We start from the raw sequence: 20,958 nt of genomic DNA on the forward strand, positions 1-20,958 counted from the left end.
CCTCTCGTCAAGCCTGCTTATCGGCATTACTTTTCGCTAAGCAGCAGTCGGAGGATCTGATTAGTGACTCGCACTGGACTGGCCCATCAGTTTTTTTCCCCGCTCTTCAAAGGAAATAATTGATGGTTCTTCTTCGAATTTGATGAGGAAATCGTTGTCACACACGCATCAGCTCTCGTTTCCTCCTTATGGATTCTTTTTAAACACTTGGAGGATAGGAGTATATAGGACAGCGGATTCACCTTATGTCCAAGAAACGAATGGCCTGTGTACTAAACCGAAGCTTGCTCCTCAAATTAGGCGGTCCGCTATTGAGTAGACGGCAAGTTCAGGATCACTCATCCCTAAACAAAAACTATTTAAATCGATAAAGTCTTCTATGCGTCATTGCTGCCAGTTTCAAAGTGCTTCAACTCCCACTAGGACTTCCCGAGAAATTCGCATTGCTCTATTGTTCTGCATCTGTGGCTCAAAGGGACACACATGGGGCTCCTGGGATAATTTCATTTTCTATTGATACCTGTATTCTCTTTTTAGTCAATATAGCCACTTTGTTTTTTTTTTGGCACAAGACTGAATCCATAGGCAGTCCTCATTCATTTAACTGCCACATTAAAATTCCAAGTCTGTTTCACGACTGTTTGATAGTCCGTACGACAACAAGTGCCGCAACATCGTTTGCAAAACCAAACCAACTAACGATGATTTCTTATCGCAGACCCGGCCCCAAAGTGAGTCCTTGTGCTTCTTTGGATCCATAGCGTCACAGAGGATGGTTTTTCAGATAATCCTTTACTGTCCGACACATGCAGAATTATGAATTATAAAAATATGAAATTAAACGTATTTCTAATATCGAGTTCCACGAGGAGCATTACTAGCAACCGCTTCAGTTCGGTGAACCGCATCCACGACTTCCATGACTGCATCCACTACTTGAATGACATCATCCACTGGAGATATCCTTGCTATGAAACCGAATCGTCTTGAGGACAGGTCTCCGAAAGCAAATGTTTTTTGGTCGAGTCTACTCCTGATGAGCTTTTCGAGCAGCTTCCCAACTGTTTCAAGCCCACAGAGCACTCGGCATCCAGACGACAGTTTAAGGTCTCCTCTGCCGATCAGGGCGAGCCTTACAATCTTCCGGTGACAAGGGAAAACATCTATTAGCCTTCGGCGCCTTTCACGTTGTTGACATCAATCCGTACGGAATGCATAGGGAATAATATTGGTATTAGGCAGTACATCTGTTCGACATTGAAGGCGTAGGGGTTCTCGCGGGCCCCGATTTTTCGCGTTAACAGTTTATTATCAAATCCACATCAATCCCCATTTATCTGATCGGCTGCCAGCAGCGAGTTTGGCTTTACCTTTGACTCTAGGGAGTCTCCCTTTAACTAGCTTGCGGTGGAGCTTTTGACACTTGTGGCGGCATTTTATGTTGAACTTCGGCTTCCTATATATGTGAAAGGGGGTGTAATTTTTTATCACAGAATACAGTTGATTAGTACTTTTTGGAACTGATGATATTTTTTATACTGGGTGAAAGATAGGAGAGTGAGGGCCCAAAATGTGTGCTCTAAAAAGTGTAATGTGTACCCAATCGAAAAATCTGAAATCTATATCTGCTTAAAGAAAGTAATTAAAAGCATATTGCCATATTTTAGGAATTTACCACTTACCATCCTTAAGTTCATGCTAGACGCTCGAAACCGTTACTGGCAATAATATAATACACAATTTTGGAAAATTTGAAAAAAATCCAACTATTATTAACAAAGTTATGGAAGTTCGAAATTGTGCATTTCACGTGAATTTATCGCATTCTAAGGCGAGTATGACGTCATTATCATGTAAAGTGACCTCATATGAACGGGGGAATTGGAATTTGGAGACATATTAAGGAATATTTAAAACTTTTAAGTATGTAGGAATGGAAAAACGTGCATATGAAATCTCCCACATAAGATGAACACAAAACCTTTATACCGGAAACGTCCAGTTTCCTGATGGATCTCGTAACTGAAAAGTGATCGGAGTGGAGCGTAGGCATTTCGAAGGATGGTACTCGGTCGCCTATATATGGGCTAGGATGTATCTATCAACTGAAGTCAAAGAATAATTCCGGAGTTCATTGTGAATTCACCTGTTTTCCCTTAAACAGGAAGGAAATTCGATGGAATGTTTATCCACGTGCTTACCCAAGAGCCAATATCATTTCGATTCTATTCCTGGAAAAGTGATGTCATACGTGTAACTCGCTCTTCATTTCCCAATCCAAACCGTTGTCCTATGAAAATTTCAGGAGTTTATACCAAAGCCAACCAAAAATTATACAATGTCCCCGGGTATCTGCCTTTCAGTGTCAGCTTTTGTGCTCTCCACTGACTTTGAATAGTTGGGAAAAAGATTTCAATCGAACTTTTTTTGTTAGTTGCAATGCTTCCTTCATGCCCTTTTCTGCTTCCCGCCCACACCTTCTGCCCCCGAAATCAGTGGTAAGAGAAGAACATGAGAAAAAATTGTAAATCCACCTTGCCTGGTGGTAATTTAACCACTTCGCAACCCTTAAAGTTTATTTAAAAGAAGCCTAGGGAGACTTCCTGGTTGCAAGTGTGAGAGTACTTTTCCTAGTCATTACGCCGGGTAGGTACGAAGGGAGCTTTATGTTACTCACTTGGATTGGTGTGGGCTTTCTCGTGGCTGTTTGTGGGCCAAGGATGTTCTTCTGAACATCCGCTGGCAGTGGTCATGCGCAGACTTGGAAACCCCGATTTTACCTATACGTACGGAGGAGGTGAGGTGTACTTGTCTGCGTTCACGTGATATAACTGCAACACGTTTTGTTTGAATTATGTTCACACACATACACGTTGCACAATATTCATTATGCACTTGAGGGGGAGGCAATTGTACCACATCATATCCTTGCGGGTGGCAGTAGGCCGACGATGAGGAAACATAGGTTGGTTGGTTCTTATAGCGCTGCCAAGGAAACGCACACATGACAGTGTGTAAATGCTGAGCTAATGAAGAATGGGATTCTTTGCCATTGTGGGTGTATTCGATGATTGGTCTAATGTTTCTTCTTATCCCCGATAAATGGTCGAATGACGAACTTATTCGGGGGTGGGTAGGGGTTACTGGTGAATCTTTCTTGTAGCGGGGGCCCGGAGGAGGGAGGTTGCTACGGTTAGATGTGGTGATGAGAGTGATTTTGATCTAAAGATGAGCTTGTTCTGCTCTGCGGATGAATCCTAGCGAATAGGAGGGTGAGGGGGTAGACAGTGGTGTAGAGTAAATACCGCCGTGTGTATCTTTGACGATGTAACATGGATTTAGGCTTTGCTATGGTGGTAACATCGGGTGGTTTGGATATCCAGTGTGGGTTTTATTGCTAGTTCCTTCTTTCGGCTCTTGGAACTATTTGTCGTTTCAACGTTTGTGTGTGCACAAAATTTAATTTTAAAGAGTATTACTGAAATTGCTATCTTAAAGCTAATTTATGAGTTTGGGAAGAGACGTTTGTTTCATGCCTTTAAGTGTATTTTCGTCAAATGAGTGTAGGAAACTGGGAAACAGAAAAAACTGCTTTGATTTAGTGGTTGAATTGGATTAGGATTTCTTGGGAGTATATTCACTTCTTTCTTCCCTAAACTGACCTATCTACGAATTTCGCTTTGTATCAAGCATTCTTATTCCTGCAGGTCTGAATCACCAATCACATATGCAGATACATACTTTCGTTTCCAGTTCATTGAATATACATTTTTCATTTTTGTTCCGATTTCATTCTTCCAATAAGGATTCTTACAGTCTCTCGCTTCGGTACTATCTTAACTAGTATTTTTAAGTTCATTCGTTGAGTATTGACTGGAAAAGTAACTTCAGGGCGTCAACGGTGCTTTTTAAAAAATAAGTTTCGTAAATGAGTGATCTGTAAGTAGCGAATTAAAACAACATTATAAGTCGCGCTCAACTGACAGACACTTGAGTTGTTTAGCTTTCTTTGAAAACATTAAAGGATAATCGTGTGCCACCAACAAATTCTTCATTTACCCAGTCACGTGTATTTTTCTCAGAGGCCGTCTAATATTTAGCACTTTTTGCCGCATCCTGGACGAGAAACCCATCTCAAAACTTGATTGTTTTGTATTCGCCAGGTCGGCATAGATGTTTTTCAGAAGCTCAATATGATGGTGAGCAAACTGATATTTAACATGATAATGCATATGTCGAGCTCTGGGTAAAAGTTCGAGCGCAATTTTGGCGTGCAAAAGCCACTTAAAGCGCTAGGCTATCGTAATGGAAGGTCGCAGGACGATTGACAGGGGATTTGTATAGTGGCTGGATATCGAAAACCAGTCGACCCAGTTGTGAAGGAATATCTGAGTCAAATTAGAGTAATAATTAGGCGAACGCAATGCAGACAACATTGCCTCCTAATGTACCGTTACGGTCTAAATGAATTGCTCTAACACACTTCAAGGTCCAGATCTCGAGACATTTCCACCTTCAGTGATGATGGGACTACTCTCATTTTCTCTTGGGCGTCCAACTATATATTTCGCGGTACTGAGGCTATTCTAGCTTCCTTGGAAAACCAACTAATCAAAATTTCCAAATCCTATATGATCTCCAACATATTCTTCCATATTCCGAGGCAAATCATTCGCCCTGATCCAATATGGGTTGTTGCACCAACGATTAGAAATCATTCGCCCTGCGTTGAATTCTGGTCCTTAATATTATATGCCGACTTCAATGCTAATCGATCGGCGATCAGGGATCCTTCACTAACACGCATTCTAATATTAATTTTCCCCATTTGAATCTTGACATCTTTGCCCAACAACAAGGTAATCACCAATTTAATTTGGATTACTTCCTCATTGCCAGTGACAATACTATTGTTCCCAACCCAAATATTCATCATTTTCTTGAAAAGTGCCTCTGTCATTGGTCACCACGATGCTATCATCCTCAATGTCCAATCCCTCCAATGCCCTCCAAAGCGCCTGGTTTCCTGAGGGCAAAGTGACAACTAATGAACTGATGTCCTAAATGCAAACTCGATTTAATTCAGTTTTCCTCCAACGGTACTGTATCTAACGATACTTTGGATCGGCCAGTTTCGTAATTGACAACCTGGACAGTTCCATTTCAGAAAGGCAGAGAGTAAAAGTGGAGCATTGGGAAGGCCGGTTAAGTCATTTTATTGTATTATAATTTTTTTGGTCACTTGAATTTTGAAGTCCATCCGTAAATCCATAATGTCGGCAAGCTACCCACAATTTTGTACTAGTTAGTACAGGTCGGTAAGCACTTCCGAACAACTATTTCACCTTAATTTTATTATTTTCTCATCTATCCTTACTTCGATCCCCGAAAAATAAGATAATCTAATGGAGTCATCCTTTTCATTCTATGGTTAGAACTGAAGCCATTTCATCCTTCATTTTTTTTAACTCGTGAAAGCCCCGTTAACTCACAGAGTGCTAGACTCCTGTTCTGAGGCAGGCTACTGGACACTTTCGGAGTCAACATTAAGCTGGAGTTTTTTTCTCGGAAGCGGAACGCGAGGGCGGAATGGCCGTGCTTGCGGTACCTTTGGGTATTGAAGGCACCAGCCCACATTCCAGAATCATAAAGAAGGATCGACTAAATCGTGTTCATTAGCATTGACAATGGTCATTAACCGGCGGATCAAAAACACTTCATGTCTGCTTGAAGTCATCTTTAAGTATATCATAATGCCGAGGTTTTTCACCACCGGCTTGAACACGACCGCAGTCTTACCTACTCGTATAGAAAATACTGTAGGAATCCTCGTTTTGGTCAGAGCAACGACGTTTTTTCCAGAGCTAAGTAGAATTCATCATCCAACTATGTACTCGCCTTATCTCCATTCCAAGCTTCCTATTAACTAGTGCCAGCATTGTCTGCATAATCAACCAAGTGTAATTCAACAAATCCAGACCAAAAATAGATTTCCGCATCTCGACGTTAGAAAGAAGTGTTCTAGGATTTTCCAACGTCTCAAGTATGTGGAACTACCTTGCAACATTCAAAGCGTTCCTCACATTCAATGTTGCGAAGAGCACGACTCTTTGACTGTTTAGACCACTTCTTCAATTATATTTAATGTAAATCGATGCGCTCTAGAATCATACTGTTTTGTTAACAGGTCTGCCACAAATCTTCCGTTGGCGAGTTTCTCGAGAAGTTTCCCGCTGTGTTAACATACCGAGAAAAGTATACACTGATGAGAATTCAAGGTACCCTTTGCTTATTAGCCTCTCCAGTTTTGAGAATGCGCTGAATAATAAGTTATACCTAAGCACAAGCAGCATTTCGCTGAGGATACCATCCGGCTCTAGCGCTCTTTTGTCTTTCACAGACTAGACCGCTTCTTTCGCTAATAGGATGGATTACAAAAAGTGCCTTCATGACTTCTTCAACATTAATTACTTCCATGAAAGGGGTAATCGATGAGCTTCTAGTTTCTGGGTGTCGAGCTTACACTAATAGGTCCTTATTAATGTTGTTGACTAGCTCCTACCAACAGCATACTTTCTGGCTATTGTTTAGATAGCGGAGAATATTCAGGGTTTTGTTTTCTGTGGAGCTCAATTTAACTTTTCGCGTATTGTGCAATCCGTCGAAATATGAAGGACTTTCTTTATAACCTGGCAGTTTCAGTTCCCATCAAACAGTGTCAGCTTCTCTTGACGTATATCCAGGACGCTGTAGCAAAGGGGGATGCCGACGTGCTAAAAATATTTAGTCACTTATAGGAAGTGGGATATATTTGTTATCGTCATAAACCTTTATGTGGGATATATTTCATTAACCACACCTACGTGTCATCGCTCAAGGTTTCTGACAGTCTGTTTCAGTTGTTTCGGCGAGCTCTATGACTCGGTGAGAAAGCAAGATATCGCCAGTGTAGACCAGGTGTTTGAGGAAAGGGAATCCTCCCACGTGCTACAGTTGAAGCAGTATGGGGAACGTCACTAGCATCGGGTGGAAAAGAATCTGTGACTAAATGTAATCCCGGTAGTGAAATTCACCCGAAGTTTTACCTCGATGTAGTACAAGACTTTTGTTTCACCATATTTGGCGTTGTATGGAGTACTCCAGGTAATTGTATTGTCAACAGTCTCCGCGAAATTGATGAAAAGCCGTTAGAGCTCAGATCTAAATTGCGTAATTCGCAAGGTGCTAATATGCCGAATGTAGAAGAATGCAAAGCGAAAACAGCCTAACTCCGTCGATAAATCTTTTGAGGTGTGCTTTAATGCATTCCAGGGTTATTTTAGTCACAATTATCATGGCAGAAGGAAACAGCCTCTCCAGCTATCAAACTCAAGACGAGTATCCTTTGGATTTTTTACGATTCTTCGACTCGCCAGGAAAGATCTCAAGTGCATGAGAATTGCAGATAAGTGAAAGTAGTAATTTTACAGAAATTGCAGGGGTTACAATGAGCAGTTCCGCACGGAGATTGCCAAATTTGTCTGCCTCATTTTATTTTAATGCATGCATGAGGCGATTCATTTCTATTTACAACAGCGATCCATTCCCACAAGTAACGGTGACCAGCAATTGAAGAACTCTCTTAAAACTTAAAAACTGCTCATGATTGTGATTGAGAAGCTTACAATGAACGCCGTTGGCGGGAGTATCGACAGACTTTTGACCACTAACAAGTTCTTTCGTTTTATGGTTTTTAGTAACGAAATCGCTACGCTGAACTTCACTGGATTTTTCAGGGAATCGATTCCCAAGCGTGTCAGTTCGTTTCCACCCACCACAATCATTAGTGCTTTCGCTCTTTACACGATGTGTTATGACCCTTCTATGGAACATGCCCGAGAACATACTTACGCAAACACAGAAAGCGGTTTAGTAGTCATCAATATTCTCCAAGGAAGTGTTTAAAGTAAATGGCCTTCCATTTTCATTCCCTTAATTTGGGGCAAAACACCTTTTATACCCTTCTAACTGGTGTTTCCTTGTTGCACCCTTTTTCCTCCAATAAAATTTCACCACTGAAATCTGCAAAAAAACTTCGTCTAAAACTTCTGCCAAAAAAAATTCTGCTTTCCGGAAATTATTCTGATTGGAGTCATTTCAAAGCTCTACGGTCCTCGCATTGAAGTCGGATTAGTGAGCGGAAGTTGCAGGCTTGCTTAATTTTCGCAACTCCTGCAAAATTGTCCAGACATTTTCCGCTTTTATCAAGTTCACTGGGTTCACTGTTAACTCGCTTCAATTATGGTGTTTCTTACAGTATCATTACTTCTCGGTGTACTACCACTTTTCCTCCTTTCTACCCCCTTCCCTAGTCGAATCAATCCTGTTCCTTGCTCTTTTTTCCCCTAATTTGTAACAACAGTATCAACGAGCATAATTTTGCCGTTCTTTGGAAAGAAGAATTAATTATTTCCATACAAAAAGTGGCGATAATACTCGCCGAGAATTACTATCCTATTTAGCTTTTCTCTCTCTCTGCCGAGATAATCCCTGAGAGATATAGGCTGATTGTCCGTTCAAGTTGACCATATTAAAGCGTATGTTGCACTCTACATAGTAAAAACAGCCTTGTCCGTCCCCTGCTACCAACATACTAGGCTTTTCAAATCTGATGGCTAAATGCCTAAATTTTTGGCCTGAAGTGCAGGTATTGTATTTTGGATTTCTTAGAAACCATCAACTCTATGGGTTACGGGTAACATTTCCCTGTCATTTATTGTGTGGCTCACGTCCTACCGTACTGACTGATCCTACAGCATTTATTTTGATGGATGCATATCAAGTTTTTTTACCCGTTAAACCCAGGATCCATTCTGAGCTCCAAATTATTTCTCTTCTACAACTATCTTCGCCCTCTTCTAACTCGTGGTTGTTTGTTTTACACAGATGACGTTAACCCCTTGCCTTTGTAAAGTCATAAATTTAGATATTACGATTCATTGCTGCTCTGTTGATAAACTCTGACACCTAACACCAATATGTGCCACTTGATAAGTTGCACGCTTAAATTCTTACTCACTTCTTTTTCCTACTACTCTCTTGGCGAACATTTTCTTTCCTTATTTAACTCAACAGACAATCAACGCCTCGATGTGATCAGTCGTGCGTCCAGAATATCCTCTATATTTTGTTTCTACTAAACCATTGCTCCCCGACCTGCTCTGCCTATCGCATTTGTATCTGTCTTGTCATCCACTTCCTCTTCAAAAAAGCTTTCTCCTTGTGGGCGCTTATCATTTGCACTTTCTTGATATTCTTCATACAATAACAAAGAACCTTTTCCAATATATGTATACCCCCTGATGGACTGCTAAGTCTCTATTGACATCAGCTACCGTGACACATGACCTTCTACAGCTTGGTCCCTTAAATTCGTTTTCCTATAATAGGTTTAAGCACAGGCTACCTTTTTACTTTCTCTTTCTTCTGAGGTCAATATCTAGTTGAATTTGCTCTGTTTATTGCCCACTTTCGATGAATAATTAAATATATATGCCCTGCGATTATTAAAATAATTTTTGCATTTCCAAACGACAGCTGGATCATTAAAAACTGTCGGCCCTGAACTTGAGTGTCAAAACAGTCTGATCGACAAAGGTATCAAATGATGATCTCTTCCGAGGCTCAAATCGATTGCTACATATGATTAGGGTAGATTTGATTCGTTATACATTAAAAGACAGTTAAAATCCAACTACCCTTACGACAATCTCTGTATTCGAAGAATATGCCACCAATGACTTGGTGGAAGTTTGGTCGAGTTTGGTTATCATATTTCTAAGAAAAATATTATCAGAGTCCATATTAGTTGTTTAGATCATCCATTACGATCACAATGTCACTTTTTGGAAGGCTCTTTTAGGCTGCTTTCAATTTCTCACAGAAAGCCTTCTTCCCTCTGCTTTGGAAGTTTTCGTTGGCGCTTAGTTGATTTTACTTGGCACAATTATTCTACCGGATAATCATCTAGACAAAGATGAGCTCCCTAGAACAAGGAGTAATTCGCTGAGTTAGAAGTTTATGATTTATGTCGGTGGACCCGGACGATAGTGTAAATTTACTCCCATAGAGTAGGGTCGCGGCTTTTCGCTGGCAAAAGGTTGATAGATAGATTTGAAATTTCCATTAATATGCTAGAAATTAACCGAAGCAAAACAGGGTATTTTGCAGCATTAATATTATCAATATAGAAATTTGTATCTGTAACGCATAATGGCAACTCTGTGTATAATATGTGTTTCGTTCCTCGTCCTTTTTACTTACTAGTCCTGGCTACCGTGTCGTGGGGAAAAACATTTCCCAGTGATATCATAAGGCTTTTTCGGGCACCTGGTGTTCGACATGCTACTAAGAATATTTCCCCAAGAACTGTTCAATGTTCCTTTACTGCCTGCTATATAACACTATACCGGGATAATGCAGTAAATATTCCCCAGATTATTTAGTCTGCTGAGATCAAGGAAAAAGATAAGATAGAAGATGAAGTTGGAGTTACTCCACTATGCTAAATTCTAGCTGATCTCTCTTGTTGACAGGTCCGGTAACAGGCCGAGAAGTTCAGAGCCTCGGAGAAATGCTAGGGCATTCACTACGCCTGACGCGTCAGAACCAGCCCCGGTTTTGTCAAGAAATGGGCAAACGCATGGACGGCGTAAGGCCCAAGCAAAAGAAATAGTCCATATTAGCATGTTGATTTCAATGGCCCTATGGTTTTCCGAGGTAATCTGAGGCAGTTTTTGACAGTACCTCGGTCCTGTGAAAGGAAAATCGATGACCTGATATCAGTTTGTGTTCCGCTAGAGCTAATTCTATGCAGCGGTTTTGCTTTACATTGCCTTTGTGCTCCTTAATCTGTTGTTGTATCTTGCAACCGGTCTCCTTTATGTAGACTTCGACATCGCATCTGAGCTCTGCAAAACGAAGAGCTGGGACCCAACACTATGGCTTACAGAATTCTTCAATCAGGTTATTGAGGCAAGTAGAACACCACCTGATTGGCAAGAAAGCACGGCCGTTTCAATATGGGAAAGAAAAAGCAGTCCAGCAGAATGTTCAAATTAGTGTCCGATCCGGTTTCTGTTCCATACCATGAAGATTTTTGAACGCATTTTTGATAACCGTATTCGCGACATTGTTTAAATAACCTTTAATCAAACCATTGTTGAGAAATACAAAACTACTGACGAACTTCTCAAATACCAAATTATTACAGTATCGTCCGCTCTGTCGCCCTCTGTGAGTTTGAGTGTTAGCTGCCTTAAAGGGTAATGCACGGCGCCTCGCTGTAATGGAGACGAAGATGTTGCGTTGGATGAGTGGCGTAACATGCCATGATCACATCCGAAATGAAGATAACCGCGATCGATATGGGGTTTCATCGAACGTGGAAAAATTGCAAGAGAAGCGTCTTCGATGTTTGGCTGCGTAATTCGCGCTAACGATAATGTACTTACCAAACTTGGTCTGAACGACCAAAAGGCCGGCCGAAACAACGGTGGCTTAATGATTTGAAAGCATCTCAATTGCATCCAGATCAGGCCTCTTATTGAATAACATTGCGCAACCGATCGCAACGGGCTTGAACGGAACAAAGGCTGACGATGAAGAAGAAAAAGAAGCATAAGTATGACTCAAAATTTGGAAGTATCTAGCCCAAAATTTATTCGCTTTACGACAGGCAGCAAATACCGAGGGTGTTATAACTGAGTTGTTTGAACTCTCGAATATCAGTTTGATCGTTTCTGTTCGCCTTTGTGTTATCCTGCTGCTATAGGCTTATTCCTTACAACAGCATTAGCTATAATGACAATGAAACTGAAACATAGGCCATTGAAACCAAGATGGAGAAAAACAATAGAACAAAGGAACTTTTTGGATACCTTGTGCTCCACAAAGGAGTGTGCAGGAAGCATACAAGAAGTGAATATTTTGAATGAATACTCAACGGTCAAGTCACAGAAAAGGTAATATCTCTGTAGTTATAATTAACAAGCAAAAAAATTTACTCGCCTATTCTCTGAAAGGTGGTCTAATTAAATTGCCCTGATTTTTCAGTCACTTTCAGTCATCGGCGTTTCTATCATGAAGTGTTTGCTAGGCTCTCTCTTCATTGAAACTTCTTAAAGTTTCCCTTGAAAGTTCCACTTTTAATGTTTACGGGTGTGGCAATCCTCTATTTAAACCGGCAAGTACATCACCCACCATCATTTAATACCTTCTGTCTGAGTAAACACAGAAAATGTTCAATTGGTATACCTTAGGTTCGACAATTGACTATTATGCTCGGAATTTATCTTATCTTCATCAAACTTTTGTAAGCTACTGCTAAGTTTCCATTGACATAGCAATGCTAGTAAGGCCATAACCCAATGACCAATTAGCCTTTCTTGTAAAGCTCTTATAAACGGATCCTATTTTCATCGAAAAAAATTTTTTTGTAGAGGGCGATTATTGCTTATTCGGTGAAGACAATGAAGGAAGCATAGGGATTTTGTGAACCAGTGGCTATCTTTGGGGAATCCTTTAGGTGCTTTTCTCACCTGTCTAGGAAAACGATCTTTTCCATTTTTCTGATATGCAAATTCATCCTAAGGGTATCCACAAGCCAGTGTTTTTAACACCGAGCGTAGTATACTGTCAAGTAATGAAGACTTAAAAGTGTTCCCTGTGGGAGTTCCCTAGGATGTCGGCCCTTGAAAATAATTCAAATACATTTCATCATTGAATTTCAGCAATCAAATCCACCGAAGCGAAATCAAAATCCTCAAAATTGATATTTATTCAATGTACTTTGAAGAATATGAATTTCATTCAATTTTTTCAATTTACCATTTTCCAATGAAAGCTCCAAAAATACATACAACAAAAAAAAATATTTGAGATTACCTAAGTTATCACTTGTTACCTAAGTCATAAACAAACTTTCTCTAAAAAAGTGTAACTTCTGAACTGCACTGTATCCTTTCCTCTCGTCCGGCTCCTGCCGACCATTTTTCATCTGCAAAAGGCTTTTCAGTGTGTTTTTATGCGTTTTGTGTTACTCCCCGAACACTCATAACGACCCCGATTCAACCCGACCCTTGTCGTATCCACCGCCCACTGTACAACCTGCTGAATTGCTAGCATCCCTTCGTAGCTTGTACATAAGCATTTAGTAGGTGGTTTGTTGAAACGTGCTCTTAGCAGGAGGAGGGGTTGTCCTGCTGCTTCTCTCTGTCTCTCTTTTACCCTTAACTTGCTCGTGGCTGCTCTCGTTCTGTGTGTGTTATATTTGCAATTCTCCCGAATAAAGTTGGGCACACATTAAAGTTGAGCTCTTGCTTAAAATATTCTACCCTGTGGGAGGAAGGTGGTCGGAGAGATTCGGATGAGGGTTGGTTTTTGTGGTGAGAGCGGCCGGTGGCCTGGTGAGGCTCATATTAAAGTATCTCCTTAAAGTTTTGTCTGTGTCTATTTTTGGCTTTTTCGCTTGGACGTGATATGGGTTTTTTACGTTTAGATTATATTTAATTTCTTTATTTTTTATCTTAACTTTACAACTTTGGATCTCATATTGAGCGTTGTTTCTAGTCCTATTGGAAGAAAGTATCTTAGGCGTGAGATTATGTCAGGTATCGTCAATAGGGGACGATAGTTTGGGAAGTGGGTATTAATTAGGGCAGCGCAAGGAGGAGGTTTTAGTTACCACTTTAGAACTGTCATTAGGTAGAAGTTATTCCAGAATCTTGAATAATTGGGTTAAGAAGTTACAGTAGAGTGGAAACTGTATGCAATATGCAAGCATGGTGGTCTACTTGTAAGGACGACAAGGGGTTTTTGATGACGCTGCAATATTGGAGATGTGTATTTTTGGATCGACAATCAGATTATGTTGTACACTTAGTAAGATGTCTTCTTTTAAGAGTGAAAGAAAAATGTCAGGGATAGTTTCCATTCAGTCATTGTAAAATGCATTGAAGCTACGAGTATATAGTTCCATGATTCGTCGATGTATTAATGTGTCATCAGGCAAAGACAAAGTTACCTACATAAACAGCCGGGATGCAAACGAAAATTCTTTGAATATAGAGGAGATATGATAGGAAAAATACTAGGATTGTTCATTTTTCTTAAAAAGGCATACCAATTTTGTTCTTCCTGAAAAATTCATAAAATTCATGATCAAGACGCATGAGCCGAAATAAGTGATCTGGCGATACACTGCTTAGCTTCCCGATAATTTTCCTTTCGGTTTTTCAATCGTATGGAAAAAAATCATGATTGACCAGGCCATTGAAATCGAAGGAAAAACCGCCAGAAAGAGCTTCATAGTACGAATATAGCCATACGTTCGTCACTTGATTTGAACATTTAAATAAGTTGTCGATCGATATTGACTAAGCAATTCTTGAGCGATGACTATGTAACGTTCTTTTTAGTTCAAATTTCAGAAAAATTCGGAAGAAACTTTGTTGCTATACGTTTCATGCACAAAACATTGGAAAATATTTCGCATGAATCAGATGATAAGACGGTATAATTAGTCCCTCCTCTGATAATGAATCAACGATTTTCCAGAATCACTAACTTGACCTGGTTCACAGCGTTGACTGTTGATGTATTGGGGAGTTCGGGCAAATCGAGAGCGTTAACAACTAGGTGTCCTTGTTTGAAGCTTTTCCATCACTGATAGACTGTTTTATTCATATCGTTTGTAGATTCGTCACAGTTTTCAAGAAAAAATTTGATAAATTATTTGATCATCTAGATACCTCACGGTTTGGATGGGATTAAATAATAGCGATTCTTTTTATAAATAAGGCATGTGCTCGAAAAATTTTGACAATACAACATCGATGTCCCTCCACTGCCAAAAGTGTTGGTTGTACTATAGTTCGGTTAGTAAAACCTACAATCTGTAACGACTACCAAACAAACATCCCAACTGAACCAATAAAAAGCTTCTCATCGGCATCATTACTTAAGTAAGGAGAGGACTTTCTTTAATTTCCGGAAAAGTGATACTAGAGATACACTACTAACAAAATCCTAGCAATTGGCACATAGAGGAAGTGAATATTTTTGTTTGACCATGCATTACACGAAAAAGGTATTGTAGAAGTTAGAGGCAACAGCAAGTGAAATGAGTCGAGGAATTGGAGGGAGAATAGAATAGGAGTGGACCAACGATTCCAAAAGAAAATACATGACCTAAACCTTGAAAACTGCTTTTGTTATGGTGAATAAAGCAATTGGGAAGTCCAATTTTGAACAAGTGAACCAATTCGTGTGCTGAGGAACCCTACTCTCAAAAGTCGAAAATGGAAAATATGAAATTGAACATCCTGAGTGCCGAAGACGACCAAGAGAGGGGAGCCATTCCACAAACCTAAGAAGATGACGAAATCGGCCGTGAAGATCCGCCCGTAAATATTGAAGCTCCATCGAAGTGTTCCGTCGACACATGTTTGCGTGCCTCTGTAATAGCCAGGTTCGCAAATGTTAGGGCGGTCCTTTGAGCGCTTCAATTCCCCATGTGCCATCATAAAAAAATTCTCGTGTCCTTCGCCGATGCGTCGGAATGCACCGGATCCTGAAAAACCAACAAATTCGAAGGGTTTCGCACGTCACTACCGAAAGAGTAACAGGCAAGCTAAAACTGAAAGATGAAACTAAATTAAATATGATACTAGACGTATGTCTTAACACAGGTAACGGAAAACATATTAATGCTTTTGAAAGGTAAATCATTCGGAAGATTTTTGGAGGGAGACAGAAAGTGAATTCTTAGCAAATTATTAAATTGTACCAATTAATCCGGAAAATCATACTGTTTACTGTTTTTTTAAAGATAATTTATTCATATAAAGCGTACAGTTTAATCAAATTGTATTGATCCTTTTTGTTCGATACCCCTTTACGATCTTTTGACAATCGCTAATAGAATAACCTCCCTTTAAAGGCGAATGGTGTGGTGGATGAGGCGACAAACCCCAACCAAGCTTCAACAGCCTTTGGGGGCTGACCAAACTGATGTTTGATCTTGCGTTGTTGTCAGTGACGGGGTCTGGACGCTTTTCTTTGCACCATTCAATACTTCCGGCAGTGCATGTTCTTATTATTCGTTTGATTCCTTGGTAAGAGCTCGAAATTCTTTTGAAATCCAACCACAATGGCAGCAAGAACTTCTGGTGAATGTTAGCTTTCGATGTCGATCCAATGTGTTTGCATTGGACGTTATCGTAGGAAGCATATCTCAACTGGTATGATTCTGCACCATATGGGTTATGTACTAAACATTAGGAACGCGAAAATCAAGCTTGCTTACGGGTGAGCCAGCGAGCGCCTCCCATTTCGTAGAGGGAGTTAGGCTCGTCTTTCGCAGCCTTCATTGGACTTCCTGGACGAGAAAAATCGTTCACATCAAAGTCACCAGTACGGAATTTCAGAAACCAGCGCTGACGTTTTGTTAAACCATCATCATCGTAAACTTTACCGAAATTTTGACAAATTTCTTTTTACTCTTTATTGTACAGACAGATGTGTCACCTTTTTATAAGTTGAAGCAAATGGCGCATCTTTTTTAAAAATAAACAAATTTTATCTGCTAGTAAAATACAACATGACTTTCCGGATTATCCAGAACCAGTACGGCCTCTAGCCAAATTACGAATATTGCAATGGGATAGCGACATTGAGGGAATGTATTAGAGAAGGAGACCCAAACGAGTGCTAATGGGTAGAGCCACTAGTAAACGACTAAAAAGGAAAATAAAAAATGTTTAGAGGACTCAGTTGATTCAAATTGCTTATCGCTTCTGAATTCTTCTAACTAAAGAACGTGGTGCTTAGATCAGATAATTGAAAGTTTAGCATCAGGGGAATCAAGTGTTGATTTGAGCCGCTTCCTTTCGTATGTCATGATACATTTTATTACAACGAATTCATCTCCCTTCAAGGAATTTCCCCTTTTTAAGCCTGTTGCAGTCCTGAAACTCTGTGTAAGCTCCACTTTGATTTCGGACTTGGGAGTTTATTTTCGTCGAGATTCGTCTGAATCAGTCAATCTGTCCAACGAATGCGTTATTTGCGGTGATCTTCACGAAATGTCCAAATACACTCTAAGCACAGTGGATTCCACTACCAAGCAATATAACTGCTTCAATAATCATACAACAAACTTTTAAGGGTGGCCCAGTTCATGTTGAAACTACATATGCATACATTTCTACAATGGCAGGGTTCGGGAAAAACCGAATCGTAATTTGCCGGCCTAAAGCATTGGATTTTCAACACTCATCCGTTTTTTAACAGATCTTGTCTTACGGCGACGCCCTAAATAATGAAGCCTGCACAACTTTTACTATTTATCTACAAACTTCGAATTAATGATGATTTAGCTTTGTGCAAGCATGAATCATTTCGCAATTTCTGTGCAGAATACGATACAAAAAATCATGCGAAAATAGATGCTTATTCTCCTTCGAATGTGAGTAGATCCACCAGCAAAAATTGGCCAAATTGAACGTGTACCGGCCTCTAGATTTTGTTGTACGGGGTTCAAATCCTATTTGATCATGAATGTTTCTGTTCAGTTCTGTTTTGTTTCGCTCTTGTTGGCCTATAACTTAACACATCATTAAGGGTGTGTTCTCATATGACGACCGCTTTTTGAACGTTTTTTTTTGGAATTTTACTGTGTGAAAAGTATTTAATATTGTTCAATGCGGTTTTTTAAAAGTTTTATTAACACTTGGAGTACAAAAGATAGTAATATTTTGTTAAACAAAGTTTCTCCGACTGAGCACTGCACCCTTGCGAAGTAAGGCCTTCCAAAAAAACGGTGTATCGATGGTTTGCATAAAATGGTAACTACGGTTGATCTGTAACAGAAGGAGAGATTTTTTTTCAATCTATAGTGTTGTGATTATTGTCTGACTATTTTATAAAAATCTATTATAACAACTTTTAAAATGGCGGACTCAAGAAGAAAATAATTTGTTTAGTCATTTTCCGATTTAAAAATATTGGCCAAACGTTTATCATTCTTAATAGGGGACTAAGTTACAGTCGGATATTACTATTCATTTTTAAAAAAGCTGATTCAAATCGGCTTATTAGTTCTTTAGAAATAGTGCGATCCAGTTTGGAAAACGTGGTTTTGAGATAAACTCATTCAAAGTTTTAAGTTCGCGGAAACCCTCTTTAAAACCCCTTTTTTCGGATACAGCAAAAACCTCCTGGTATCTTATTTGTAGATATCTAGAGTTAATAAAAAACTAAAAAAAAATTGTTTTTTAAAGCGTCAAATGAGAACATGATGGTGCAATGCATGAATTGCAACCCAAGACAGAATGACAATACAAAAAAACTCCACCCAGGACTGGACAAGAAATATGTATTATATCGAAGATCCTACCTAACTGATGAATACAATTTTAATATACTGGGCTCTACATTTCATGACACCAAACATCTTGGTGGTAACGGGCACAGAAATACTGGACTCAATCAAAGTGTTGACAGGTTTAGTCCGACCGAATGGAGAATGTCACTTGCACTTTCGGCAATATGTTGTCATCCGAGGATCACTGTTTCCTCGGAGCAACCCCTTGGTAATATTCACAATTCATCACATCCGAAGAGAAAGATTTGTTAGCCGCAATAATAATAAATAGAAATAATAAAAAATCTGATTTTTGCTGTAACAAAAAACATTAAACGGTATCAACATAAGTTTGTCGACTTAAGTTTCGCTGCGTCCTAGAAGAACTACATATTGCGCCTCCTTAATGGTTACAATATACAGATTTGTAGTGTATCGATCAAGCCTATGACCGATAGGAATTTTAATATGTTCCCTACTTTCAAGTATTTCAACTTGCCATCTGTATTAAGTATTCTTTCATATGTCAACCTACTTTGTACAAGTGTCGGATTTGCAAATTTTACTATTGTTTGTCATTCGCCTGAGATCATTACTCTGACTTAGCCGACTGATATCCCACTTCCAGTGAAAATAAAGATAAAGGAGAAAGTCAATCAAAATCCTTGTACAACTTATACGATCTAAACTGGCAACTAAGTGTCCTGAGTGACTTAAAATTCCACTTGTATTTGGGAGGCTCTTCTTAAACTCAACGCAAGAATATGTCATTCCCTTCATGCGTGTTTAATTATATTCTCAATATCCTGTGATAGAGTGTTCAAAGTTCTTCCATTCATCAATTGAAACAGTATAGACAACCATGAAATATGTGACCTATTCACAGCCACTTTTTCCATGTATTTTTCTATCCATACTATTATATATTGAATTGAAAAGCTGTGAACTCTGGTGGTGATGCTTACAAGAATTTGGTTAGTCCTGAAGTTTGTATGCAGTGTTATGTACACTGCATATGATTATTAAAAAATTATATAAAAGTTTTTCAGATTTCAAGAGATAATCCATTTATTTCTATTCTTTCCATTGCAGGCCTAGGAGACATACATCATATTTTAGCCAAACAGAGCACAGGGTTTTTGAATTAAATAAACGGTTACAGCAAAGGACCGAGGTTAGTAGTGTCTATGATTTCAACATTTATATTTTCTGGTATCTTCTTTTGGTAAATATTCTAAAAATTGTAAATTGTTTCAGGAAAGTGATAATTGTTGGTGGGATTCATTTGCCACGGAATTTTTTGAAGACGATGCTACCTTAACGCTTTCATTTTGTTTAGAAGATGGACCTAAGCGATATAGTAAGTATAAATAATTTGAAAGATAAACGTACATAATATAAATATATCAAATGTTAAGAATATTTTTGTTTAAAAAAAGGGTTCAATAAATATGCGAATTAAAGTGGACGATTATATGAACTAGGTACTTAGTTGACATTCTCTTGGAATTGTATCATGTTTTTTTCTTGTCGACGATGCAAATTGCTACACAAATAAAGCAAGTTCATATTAAATTTTTGATGAAGCTTGATAAAAGGTATTAAGTACTAGAAAAGGCGCACTTTTCAGCAAGTTTACCATTTTGTTGACGGTCCTGAAGACTGCAACAATGATGTCCTCATGAAAGAATCATTATTATTATCTACGAGTTTGATATCAAGATAAAATCGCAGATCGAAAGGTAGCAAGCAAGGCGACACATTGCGGACAAAAAATTATCAAAAGGCCTCTGGTGCTATTGTCACAAATTTGTACCTCAAGGAAGCTGCTCTCAGCACCGAGGTTATGGAACGTCTGATGAGTTGCCTCTTCCTTGGTCGAAATCTTCAGTTGTCTTTTTTAAAAAGTTGGGTGTTTGGCTCCATGGACCAAAAAAAAAAAGTGAGAAAACGTTTCTCACCGAGTGTTCTTGTCCGTCATTAAGTGGATGCATATTCAGTATTCTCCCAATCTTTAATCGAAAAAGCGGAATAAGGTTGATATACAAAGAATTTTATAATCAATTCGAGTTATATCCTTGTATTGGGAGAAGTGGTATATCTCTTGTCTCCTGCGTTACCTCCGGAGATGAACTAACAAAGCTTCCTGGAAACTTTTATTGATGGAACCTTCTTACATAATTTAAAACAAGTCGAAAACCGAAAGCTGGACGCTTCAGGTATGAAAGGTTTTGTGTGTTTCTTCTGGAAGTATATTTGAGTGCCGAACTATTCCATTCATACGTAGCCCGTAATATGTATGCATGCTATGTCAGACTACTCATTTTATTGTAATATCGATATTCAGTGTTTTGAATTGCAGTAAATTTACAAGGAAGAGAACATTTTGAAAAACTGTAATAATACGGTCTTTACCAAATTTGGAGATATCATGCTTCATAATGTTGTCTATATTACTACTATATATCTACTGTACCATTGTTCATATTATGACTGTAGAATAAACTTAAGATGTTTCCTGGCCAATTTTCCCAAAACATAGTAATATATTATTA

The 20,958-nt window shown here is 39.1% G+C and overlaps 1 protein-coding gene across 5 annotated transcripts in view; it reads left to right on the forward strand.

Annotated features, from left to right (window-relative positions):
* The window catches only part of LOC119653475 (LIM domain-binding protein 2), a 201,586-nt gene that overhangs the window by 144,430 nt on the left and 36,198 nt on the right, over positions 1-20,958 (forward strand). For all 5 annotated transcript variants that reach the window (XM_038058093.1, XM_038058094.1, XM_038058095.1 and 2 more), the window contains 2 exons: positions 19,496-19,577; positions 19,661-19,763. In XM_038058093.1, the coding sequence (XP_037914021.1) occupies positions 19,496-19,577; positions 19,661-19,763 (185 nt within the window). The remainder of the gene's footprint in view (positions 1-19,495; positions 19,578-19,660; positions 19,764-20,958) is intronic.

This window comes from Hermetia illucens, chromosome 4, assembly GCF_905115235.1.
Source record: "Hermetia illucens chromosome 4, iHerIll2.2.curated.20191125, whole genome shotgun sequence".
Classification (NCBI taxonomy): domain Eukaryota; kingdom Metazoa; phylum Arthropoda; class Insecta; order Diptera; family Stratiomyidae; genus Hermetia; species Hermetia illucens.